The sequence below is a fragment of the Bubalus kerabau genome, chromosome X (assembly GCF_029407905.1).
Source record: "Bubalus kerabau isolate K-KA32 ecotype Philippines breed swamp buffalo chromosome X, PCC_UOA_SB_1v2, whole genome shotgun sequence".
Classification (NCBI taxonomy): Eukaryota; Metazoa; Chordata; class Mammalia; order Artiodactyla; family Bovidae; genus Bubalus; species Bubalus kerabau.
Genome location: NC_073647.1, coordinates 68,260,585 through 68,272,857, shown reverse-complemented (window position 1 = coordinate 68,272,857; position 12,273 = coordinate 68,260,585). Strand labels below are relative to the sequence as shown.

The window sequence follows — 12,273 nt, the reverse complement described above, 5'->3', positions numbered from 1 at the left end:
ACCTGGTCCTTCTCTGCCCTGTAGACCAGTGACAGAAACACAGAGCACTTTACTCCTTACCAACGTTGTACACCATATCAGTGTATAAAGGAGCTGTGTAGTGTCCCATGGAAGCAACTATGGTCCTTCCCCAATCAGTCCTACACCCAGATGGCCTCAGATCCCTGGAGTGCCCCACAGTTACCTCTGAGCCTCCATTCTTCACTGCAGTCAGGGTGGACTCCAAACGAAAAGATACTCTTCATCATATGTCATCAAGGAAGTGAAAATTAAAACAGTGAGATACCACTACACATCTATTAGAATGACCAAACACCAGAACTCTGACAATAACAAATACTCACAAGGATGTGAAGGAACAGGGACTCATTCATTGCTGGTGGGAATGAAAAGATGGTATACCCACTTTAGAAGACAGTTTGGTGGTTTCTTAAAAAACGAAACCTCCTCTTACCATATGATCCAGCAATCTTGCTCCTTGGTATGTACTCATGGGAGTTGAAAACTTACTTTCACACAAAAACCTGCACATACTGCAGCTTTATTCATAATGGCCAAAACCTGGAAGCAACTAAGATGACCTTTACTAGGTGAATGGATAAATAAACTGTGGCACATCCAGACAATGGAATATTATTTATAACTAAAAAGTAATGAGCTATCAAGCCATAAAGACATGGAGGAAACTTAAATGCATACCACTAAGTAAAAGAAGCCAATATGAAAAGGTCACATACTGTGTAATTCTAACTATATGACATTTTAGAAACAGTAAATCTATGGAGACAATAAAAAGATCACTGGTTGCCAGGGGCTAGAATGGGCAGAGGGAATAACTGGTGGAGCATTTGGTGGAGGGACGCTTACCTGGTGGCTCAGGTGGTAAAGAATCTGACTGCAATACAGGAGTTCCAGGTTCTATCCCTGGGTTGGAAAGATCCCCTGGAGAAAGGAATGACTACCCACTCCAGTATTCTTGCCTGGAGAATTCCATGGACAGAGGAGTCTGGCAGGCTACAGTCCATGGGTTTGCAAAGAGTTGGAAACTACTGAGTGACTAACACTTTCACTTTTCAGAGTAATTTTAAGGCCTACTACTCTGCATGATACTACAATAGTGAAGACATGTCATTACACATTTCTCCAAATCCATAAAATATACAAGAATGAACCCTGATGTAAACTATGGGCTTTGTGTGATAATGATGTGTTAAATATAGGTTCATCAATATAACAAATGTGAGTGATGTTGATAATGAGGCTACAAATGTGTAGGGGCACTGGGTATATGAGAATTCTCTGTACTTCTCAGTCAGTTTTTGCTATGTACTTGAAACCACTCTAAGAAATAAACTCTATTGAAAACAATACATTTTAAAAATATAATACTTTTTCACTGGTTCCATGCATTGAAAAGATCAAGAAACAGTGCCAACCTAGTCTCAATGTGTACCTCTACCACCATGACTTAATCCTCTAATATCATTTCCCACTCAAAGGAGCCAGACTTTTCTGAAATGTCTGAAACCATGTCTAGGGTAAGGAACGTATCATATATCAATTTGGACCAAACTATCATATCAGAAAGCATGTCAAAAAGACTCAGAAGCCAAGACAAAGGAACTCTCACTGGCCAAACACTGAATGTTCTCAGGAGCAGAAAGATTAATGGCTTCAATGTATTAAAACATGTCAAATATAAGCATATATGAGTTCATGATGGCATGCTAACAAAGAACAAAACTAAACTAACTCAGTGCTCAGTTTTGGAGAATCCTAGGGAAACAAACTATTCTTTTAAATAGTAGAAATGCTGCAAAAGACTTAAGCATTCATTCATCCTTTTTTGTGCATACCATAGCTCAGCATCACCTAAAAGTTGCTGAGGTTACATTTATTTGATAGAAGTCTAGGTAATGAATGCAGAGGAAATTAGAATTAGAACATCAATAGGTTAGATAGGGTCATTGACTCAATGGACATGAGTTTGACCAAACTCCAGGAGATAGTGGAAGACAGAAAAGCCTGGTGTGCTGCAGTTAGTTCATGGGGTTGCAAAGATTCGGACAGGACTTAGTGACTAAACAACAATTTTTCAACCTTTACTGAAATGCAGAATTAGGCAATGATCTTCAGAGACTGCATAAAACATGAGGTGAAAAGCACATGGGAAATTTTATAATGGATCAATCAGGCTGAGAGAGAGACAGTGCACTAAGTCATGTCCGACTCTTGCGACCCCATGGACTGTAGCCTGCCAGGCTCCTCTGTCTATGGGATTCTCCAGACAAGAATACTGGAGTGGGTTGCCATTTCCTTCTCCAATCAGGCTGACAGTACTCCAATTCAGTGATCAATTTTAATGTCACAAGAGGAGAGATGACCAGACACAATGAATCTCATGGTGGAATACTATAGGAATAAACAATAGCACAAGGAACTTTTGCCAAAAAGCCTACTCTTAACAAGCCTCTAAGCCTAATTATCAACTTAAAGACTACAGAGGTCAGAGGAACAAAATAAGCAATAGCATAAATATATAATTAGCAAAATCCAAAATCCACACTCTATAGGACAAAAGATCCAGTTTATTCAGCACATAAATTAGAAGGTTGAAAAAATGGGGATAGACCTTCTTTAGATTAAAAGACTTAATACTTCAGAGAGACAGTTAAAGAGAAATTAAAACAGAAATTAAAATTAAAACCACAACAAGATACCACTAAGTGCCCTCCAGGACAACAAAACTGAAAAAGATGAAAAATACCATGTGTCAACAAGGATTTGCACAAAGTAGAATTCTCTCACACTTAACTAGGGGTATAGATCTGAACAACTTTGAAAAACTGCTTGAGTTCTACTGAACTCAAAATATTCATATTCTATGACTTATAAATGCCACTCTCTGATATATGTTCAGAAGTGAAAATATTAATAAATGTTCATAAAAAAGATGTGCAAATGAACATTCATAGTACTATTATTCATAATAATTAAAAATATGTAAATCCCCTAGATACATGTATTGTAAAATATCCACATGATATAATACTATACAGTAATGAGAATGAATGATCTAGAACTGTAGACAACAATAATGTAAATCACACACATGTACATTATGTTGATTAAAAAGAGCCATACTCAAGAGTATATGCTGTAGATTTCCAGGAATTTTTCCTCCGGCCTCACCTATCAGACCATCCCTGCCTCCTAACCAGTAAAACCCAGAGCACAGAGCAATGTGATTCCCATCTAAAAAGCACCTTGAGTTCATAAAAGGTGAAATAATTTATCTTGGATGTCCAAGTAATTATTTTAACATTCAAGCTATCTAATGCATAGGAACTACAGTGATTATTCCCTTTTCACTTGCTGTTATAATTATTTCCCTTGACAGAAGACATAAATAGGCATTTCTCTAAAGACATAGAGAGGGTCAAAAAGCACATGAAAAGATGTTCAACATTGTTAATTATTAGAGAAATGTAAATCAAAACTACAGTGAGGTATCATCTCATTCTGGTCAGAATGGCCATCATCAAAAAGTCTACAAACAATAAATGCTGCAAAGGGTATGGAGAAAAGGGAATCCTCCTACACTGTTGGTGGAAATGTAAATTGGTACAGCCAATTTGGAGGTTCCTTAAGAAACTAAAAAAAAAAGCTACTATATGATCTTGCTATCCCACTCCTGGGCATATATCCAGAGAAAACCATAAGTCAAAAAGATACATGCACCCCAATGTTCTGCTGCTGCTGTTGCTAAGTCGCTTCAGTCGTGTCCGACTCTGTGCGACCCCATAGATGGCAGCCCAACAGGCTCCCCCGTCCCTGGGATTCTCCAGGCAAGAACACTGGAGTGGGTTGCCATTTCCTTCTCCAATGCATGAAAGTGAAAAGTGAAAGTGAAGTCGCTCAGTCATGTCCGACTCTTAGCGACCCCATGGACTGCAGCCTACCAGGCTCCTCCATCCATGGGATTTTCCAGGCAAGAATACTGGAGTGGGGTGCCATTGCCTTGTCCGACCCCAATGTTCATTGTAGCACTATTTACAATAGCCAAGTCATGGAAGCAACCTAAATGTCCATAGACAAATGCATAGATAAAGAGGATGTGGTACATATTACAATGGAATACTACTCAGTCTTAAAAAAGAATGAAATAATGCCATTTGCAGCAACATTGATGAACCTAGAGATTACCAAACTAAGTGAAGTAAGTCAAACAGAAAGACAAATGCCATATGACATCACTTATATGTGGAATCTAAAATATGATACAAATGAACTTATTTACAAAACAGAAACAGACTCACAAACATGGAAAACAAACTTATAGTTACCAAAGGGGATGGGGGTGGTGAGAAAGATAAGAGTGTTTGATTAGCAGATACAAACTACTGCATATAAAACAGATAAACAATAAGATCCTACTATATAGAACAGGGAACCATAGTCAATATCTTATAATAAACCATAATTTATTGGTTTATGAAATGGAATATGAAAAAGAATATACATGTGTGTGTGTGTGTGTGTGTATATATATATATATATATATAATCACTTTGCTGTACCTCAGAAACTAACACAACACTGTAAATCAACTATATTTCAATAAAAATATAAATAAATAATGATGGTTCCTGTAAAATATTCTCTCCTTGACCAAACTCTAGTCAGATTCCTCTGAGCTCTCCTCTGAACCAGGCCTGAACCTGGACAATAGTTGCAAACAAAAAACTGACATAGTTTCTAACTAACGGCTGCATTCCTAAGATGACCTTAAATTCCCTTAAAGTGATTGCCTAAGAACACTCAAGTCTTTCAGAACAATTTACTGTTTGTTGCAGCCAATGCCTGAGGAGAGGACCTTGTCTCCCAGCCTTTGTGGGAGGGTAGAAATCTAACTTGAATAAGTATGCCTTAGAAACCCAGATGGGTTTCACATGAACACCTCCCTTCCTGCTTTTTTGTAAATTTTTAGTTCCATGGCTATACTGGCCCCTAATCACCCCTCTCCCTTTTTCCCTCATATTCCCTTTGAAAAGACTAGTCACCTCTGTACAAATTGAAGTTGGAGTCAGCTCACACTGGACTCTTTTCCCTGTCATAATAATATATTACTGATTAAAATATGTCCTTACCACTTTAACTAAGGTCTGGCTTTGTTTATCTTTGTCATGTTTTTTTTCGTATAATCATTACCTTTTCATTAAATAAATACCATCTGGTACATAGCAAAATGCCTAATGAAGCATAGTTTCTACCCAAAGAAATATGGATGGCTCTAACCTAACATCATCCATTGTGGGCTGACATGGTTCAACAAATATTTTTCTTCTCCCTAAGAGTATTAGCTAGAAGTATGGGCTTTGGAGACAGGCTAGGTCCAAACTGCTATTCTGCCACTTACAAACTGTGTGAGTTTCAATACTTTTACTTCACCTTATAGTCACTCAATTGCCTCATGTATAAAAACTGGGATTGTGCAGTACTTACTGTAGAAGACAAAATGTTTCTAAAGAATATTGCTTTGTGTTTTGGTCTTTACAAGCATAAATGGTCCCTAATACCAATATTTAAAAAATTCTACTGGGCTTCCCAGATGGCTCAGCAGTAAAGAATCTGCCTGCTAGTGCAGGAGATGCAGGTTCAATCCCAGAATCAGGAAGATCCCCTGGAGAAGGAAATGGCAACCCACTCCAGTATTCTTGCCTGCAAAATCCCACGGACAGAGGAGCCTGGCGGGCTACAGTCTGTGGGGTTGCAAAAGAGTCAGACATGACTTAGCAACCAAACAACAAGAACAACAACAACAAAAATACTACTGCAGAGATATTGGGATACCTGACTTTCTGTGATCTTAGTAGATTGAAAGAACCACTCAGCACTTCAGTTGTTTTCCTCATTCTATAAGATGGGTAAACAATCATCGCTACATCAAACGTTTCTGCTTTGAGAACTGAATTAATATATAAAAATCCTTAAAACAATGCTAGGCACACAATAACAGCTCAAAAAATGCAAGCTGCTTTAAAAAATACTCACAATACAGATCTTTTTATAGTTTCATCATTTACATGTATATTTAATAAAGTTTAATAGTCTTACAACTGAATTCTATTCATCAAAAGAGATTTTGTATCTCATTAATTTTCATTGTCACCAATGTTGGATACCTAATTATCATAAGAATGTTTTCAAGTACTTGGAATAACTGACCTCAGGAAACACCATCACAATTTCTGTACATGACTGAACATAAATCCGAGGCCTCATTCAGGATCCTGCGTTATCCTCATATACCCCACCACCCCAACACACAGCCACTGCAGGTCCCTCCTACCCTACCTCCGGCACACCCTGTCCAGGCCACCTTGTCCTCTGCATACCACTGCAGCTCAGGGCCAATCCACCCTCATCTCTGCCATGGACCCTGCAAGATTCTCCTAGTGGTTATTCCCTTCATCTCTTCTATATCTGTCCAGTTCATTCCCCACACAGCAGCCAGAGTCACCTTGTGAGTGCATGAATCATAGCTTGTCACTCCCTCCCTCTAGCCCTTCACCCTCAGGATGAACTCCAGACTCCTTACATGTCCCACACCATGTGGCTGCTGTCTGCCCTTGACCTCATCTCCTCCCATCTGCACTTGTCTGCCAGGCTCCACTCACTGGGCCTTGTCTTCTGCTCCTGGAACCAGCAGTGCCACATACTCGACAGGGTGAGTGACCCAAAGGCCTGCCCAGGCCTGGTTTCCTCTTGTCATTCAGGACTCAGCTCAAATGTCACTTCCTGAGAAAGAGATTCACTGACAACCCCTCCATTATAATCCCCATGCCACTCATTTTTTACTCTATTTATGTGTTTATTTTCCTCAAAGCACTCATCCCCATATGGAATTATCCCACTTACTGGTTTACCTGATTACTGCCAGTTTCCCCAAACTAGAATAAAACTCTAGGGACCTTGCCTGTCTTGTTCTTTTTGCTGTGTCCCCTATTTCATTGCTTCACATATAAATCTCTGCATAAATATTACTTGCATGAAGGAACTGTTACCTATTTAACATACAGGAGGAGGGGCAGATATTTAAGACTGAGGTACAGGACAAGTCGGCAAAGGCAAAAGACATTAAATGATGCAGAATTTTAAGAAGTGTTTGTTGCAAATCTGCAGCAGAGCTGTTTAAAATTGGATGAATACCAGAAACACTGGAAATATTCTTCAAAATGTAGGCACCTCCCATTCTATCTCCCTGGGTTTAATTCAGCAGACCTAGAGTGGGGTACAGGAATCTGGAATTTTAAAAAGTACCCCCAAGTGAGTTTAATGAAGTGCTTTGAGGATCCCGTTTGGATAATTCCTGATCCAAACAGCTAACATCTGTGTAGCATTAATTTAATGCCCAACATGGGACTTCCATGGCAGTCCAGCAGTAAAGCCTCGGTGCTTCCAATGCAGGGGATGTGGGTTCAATATCCAGTTGAGGATATTGATCCCACATGCTGTATGGCTTAAAAAAGATAATTTAATGCCTACCATGCAAAATTCTAATATATCTGGGGTGTACCTGTTAATGTAGTACACTGGTCCTTCCCTCCCACCTACAATCACATATTGCTTTCCCACATGGGTTCATACCTAAACCCCTGGGTGGTCGGAAGCATTGGGTACTGTTATCCTGTTGTATAGAAGAGAATGGAGGGAAGAGTGGTGACTTACCTAAAGTGTCCCAATGATGGGACCCAATCTCTTCACTCTTGCTCCAAGAACCTGTCTAGCAGACTCAACATCACAACTGGTTCTTTCTACTGGATCTTGTTTCTGGGGCTCAGTGTCCACATCCTTCTGTGATGTCCTACTTTAAGGAAGAATAAGGAGATAAGACAGCACAAGGAATAGAGAGGGAAGTGAGAAGAGGGGAAAGCACATGAAATTCAGGGGAAGGGGCTCAGGATGTGTTTGCCTGCTGACCCCTCTCATTTCCCTGGAAGCTGTGCAGTGATGCTTTTCCTCCACACACAGCAGTGACACTGAGGCTTTCACATCATGGACATGTACCCTTATCCCTGTTTATGTTACATGTCCAAGTATTCTCTCCAGTAGTCATGCTATTATGGAAATGTCAAAGGCATCACACTAAACAGAATGAAGGAGGTAATGTTGGAGTGGAGAAATACAATTTGGTGAGGGCCTAATAGATGCCACATGCTGAAGGTTGTAATTATCGGACTTTTCAGTTCTACAAAAGGATGCTCTGAGGTGGAGAATCATAATTTTCTTTCTACAGATTTGGAGATACTCAGGCTCAGAGAGCAAAGTACATGTTCAAAGAATTCTAAGGAGGCATCAAATGGACACAGAAGCCAACTTAAAGGGGCCTCTGCTGGCCAATTCTGGGACAAATTGAGCATCAAAATAAATAATTACAGCACCAAATGGTAGACCTCTGAGCAAAATAGGATAATCTATGAGTCATACTTACATAAATAAAAAAATAGAGAAAAGAGAAAGCTCTACCTCCAGTCAAATTTCAGTGAACAAATCTGAAAGGAATGAGCTAATCAGAAAAGCAACACTTGACAACTATAATAGTAATAAATAATTCAGGTTAGAATTATAAAATGATGTTCAATCTGCATCAAATCCCACAGCAGTCACTAAGTCACCATGGTAACCATGCTTGGCAAGTGAAGCCAGCAAACAAACAGCAACCAGTTTGGTTCCAATTATGTGACAGGAAGTTAAAAGGACTGACATGACCACAGCATTAACCTCAAGTTTTCCTTCCAATAAAGATTCCTGGCAGCTTCTCCAATATACATATATATACAAACATACATGTTCATATACATACGTGCTTTCTCCTGTCTGTTTCACCACTGGAGAACCCAGTAATTCACTGAGGAAGACTTGCTGGGGCACAAAAAAGAAAAAACCCACAATTAAATTGGTTCAATTCTAACCACATGCATGAAATTGAAGGCTGCCATAATTATTTTATTTCAGTCGCTGATTTTTCTGGAGATGTCCTGTAGAATTATCTCTGACATCTTCCTCCCTAGTTTCGGCACATTGCCAATAACATCTAAAAGCTGATAAAGAAACACAGTCAAAAGCATGTTACACATCAAATAGTTTTTACATCCTAGAGTAGCCTGTTCTTTCAACCAAAAAGTTCCTGCATGGCTATTATTAAACATTTGGCTGCTGACAGTACAGTGAAAATACAATAACTGGAAATTTATTTACAAAATAGTGTTCTTTAGAATAGCATCAAAAAGTCTGAAATACTTATGAATAACTTGTCCAAAAATGTGCAAGATCTGTTCACTGAACACTATAAAACATTGCTCAGAAAAATTAAAGAGAACTTAAATAAATAGAGAGACAACTGTCTTTATGGGTCAAAAGATGTAGTATTGTTAAGATGGTACTTCTCCCAAATTGGTCTATATATTCAGTGTAATACCAATAAAAATCCTAGAAAATATTTTTAAAAAGAAATTTATGGGCCAATTCTGAAGTTAATATGGAAACACAAAGATCATGGACTATGAAAAACAACTTTGAGAAAAGAAGAATAAGGTTGAAGGATGAAGACTCCAAGATTTCTGAAGACTCACTATGCTGCTGCTAAGTCGTTTCAGTCGTGTCCGACTCTTAGCGACCCCATGGACTGCAGCCTACCAGGCTCCTCCGTCCATGGGATTTTCCAGGCAAGAGTACTGGAGTGGGGTGCTCACTATAAACCTACAGTAATCAAGGAAGTGTGGTATTAGAATCAATGTAGACAAACAGATTGAAGGAAAATAATAAAGTATCCAGAAATAGATGCAAACAATAGATGCAAACATATATGGAGAACTGATTTTTGAAAGCAAAGGCAGTTCAGTGGAGAAATGATAGTCTTATCAACAAGAGGTGCTGGGACAAGTGGATATCATACATACAAATATAAAGAGTGATTCACATATCACATAATACACAAATGTCCACTCAAAATGCATCAGAGACCCAAATATAACCTAAAGTTTTCAACCTTCTAGAGGAAACATAGGAGACAATCCTTGTGACCTTGTGTTAGGTGAAGATTTCACAAACACTGAAACTATAATCCATAAGCAAACTAATACATAAAACTGGACTTCAAGTTAAAAACTGCCCTTCCTAAAATACTATTCAGAGAATGAAAAGTCAAGGCATTGACTGGGAGAAAATATGTGCAAATTATATATCTGACAAAGCATCTGTATCCAGAATACAGAAAATCTAACAAAAGTCATTTAAGAAGCAAAAAAGATACTACAATAAATAAATAGGGAACATTTTTGAATAAAAATTTCACCAAAGAAGATACAGAAACAGCAAATAAGCACATGAAAATATGCTAAATATCATTAGAGAATTATAAATTAAAACTACAATCTGATACCACTATATTCACATGAGAATGGCTAAAATTAGAAAGACTGACCATCCCAAGCACTGGCAAGGTTGAGGAGAATGGAACTCTCACAAAGTGTTTGAGGGAATGAAAAATGGTATAACCAGTTTGGCAGTTTCTTAACAATGTAAATCTTAAATCTACCATATTATTCAGACACTGCACTCTTTAAGTATTTACCTGAGAGAAAGTAAACGTATGTCCATGCAAAATTCACTGAAGATTTAATTTAGAACACAACAGCAAATTTCAAAGAAATCACAGTATATCTGTATACTGGGATGTGTGCGTGTGTGCATGCTGTCACTTCAGTCATGTCTGACTCTTTGCAACCTGCCAGACTCCTCTGTCCATGGGATTCTCCAGGTAAGAATACTGGAGTGGGTTGCCATTCCCTTCTCCAGAGGATCTTCCTGACCCAGGGATCGAACCCACGGCTCCTGGCATTACAGGCAGATTCTTTACCACTGAGTCATAGAGGAAGCTCATACTAGGACACTACTCATCAATAAAAAAGAATGAACTATTGACACATGCAGCAAAATGGATACATCTAAAACAAAAAGGCTGAATGAAAGAAGCCAGATCAACCAAAACCAATTGACCAAAAAAAAAAAAAAAAAAAAAGAAAATCCTTTATGATTCCATTTGAATAAAATTCCAGGATATGAAAAGTAATCTATAGTGAGAGAAGATCAGTGGTTGCCTGGGTACACTGCAAGGGGGAGGAGGAGGGAGGCCAGGTAATAAAGAGCTGAAATTATTATGTACTGGGAAGGTAAACATATCTACATTTAAGATTACATGGTTATTTTAGCAGATCAATAAGACACTCTAAAGTAATTATTTAAATATATAAATTTTTAAAGCTGAGCTGAAAGCTGAGGATAGCACTAAGTTGTGTCCAACTCTTGTGATCCCATGAATTGTAGCCTGCCAGTAAAAGATATTTTTAACTAACATTTGGAAATTTTCTGGCATCTTAAGACTTTTCATTATAGAATAGATAAAGAATGCAGCTTCCAGGGAATAAACTATATTACAATCTCAAATCACTAGGAAGAGTTTCTAACCAAATGCATATTTCAACAACCACCTGAGAGAAACATGGTGATCACTGAATAATATTTACCCAGTGAGAACAATTTAGGTATATTTATTCCAAATGCATGCTAAAGATCAAGTTCCTCCCTCAGCTTGGGTAAATAATTGCTTTCAGACAAAAGAAGACATCTTTAATAGACCTCAAGGGCTACTATAAAGCATTAGCTGATGAAGAAATTAAATGCCACCTGCTAACCTTTATCTTCCATGATGAGATCAAAGTAGCTTCTTTACTTTTAGGCTAGTTTGTGAACCTTACAGGGATATCCCACAACGTGCTTTTATCAGATCTATGAACTCACTTGAGTCAGGTGTCATATCCAACTGAAGATGTGAGGTGCTGGGGTCTCCTGAGGACCGTTGCCCTTGAACCTGGAGTAGAAGCTCCATCAGTCAACAGGACACTGATCCTCAGAATCTGTCTCCTTCAGACATCTGATGAGAAAGGCCACTGGCATGAGGGCTGCACAGGGAGAGACACATCCAGCAATCACCACGGTTTACAGGCGTAACTGCGTGCCCTGCACCATACTAGGCACTGGGTTAGTGACAATGACATTGAAACAACTGAGTAGTGATAATAACAACCAGATGTTACAATGAGCTTCACACCATGGCCTTTTTATTCTCCTTTTATCATCTATCTCTTAACAACAAAGAGGAAAAGCAATAAAAATTGCCAGAATCCATACAGACGTTCATGATCCCACAAT

At 38.6% G+C, this 12,273-nt stretch overlaps 1 protein-coding gene and 1 long non-coding RNA gene across 2 annotated transcripts in view; both read right to left on the bottom strand.

Annotated features, from left to right (window-relative positions):
* The window catches only part of LOC129640057 (nuclear RNA export factor 3-like), a 51,662-nt gene extending 44,942 nt beyond the window's left edge, over positions 1-6,720 (bottom strand). The window contains exon 1 of the mRNA XM_055565311.1: positions 6,681-6,720. Within this exon, the coding sequence (XP_055421286.1) occupies positions 6,681-6,720 (40 nt within the window). The remainder of the gene's footprint in view (positions 1-6,680) is intronic.
* A 1,043-nt stretch (positions 6,721-7,763) lies between these two features.
* On the bottom strand, positions 7,764-12,015 carry LOC129638807 (uncharacterized). The gene is made up of 3 exons (XR_008708030.1): positions 11,863-12,015; positions 8,867-8,925; positions 7,764-7,870 (listed from the first exon to the last, which is right to left on the bottom strand). It is a non-coding gene; the product is annotated as an uncharacterized LOC129638807 (long non-coding RNA).
* Positions 12,016-12,273: the final 258 nt, after the last annotated feature.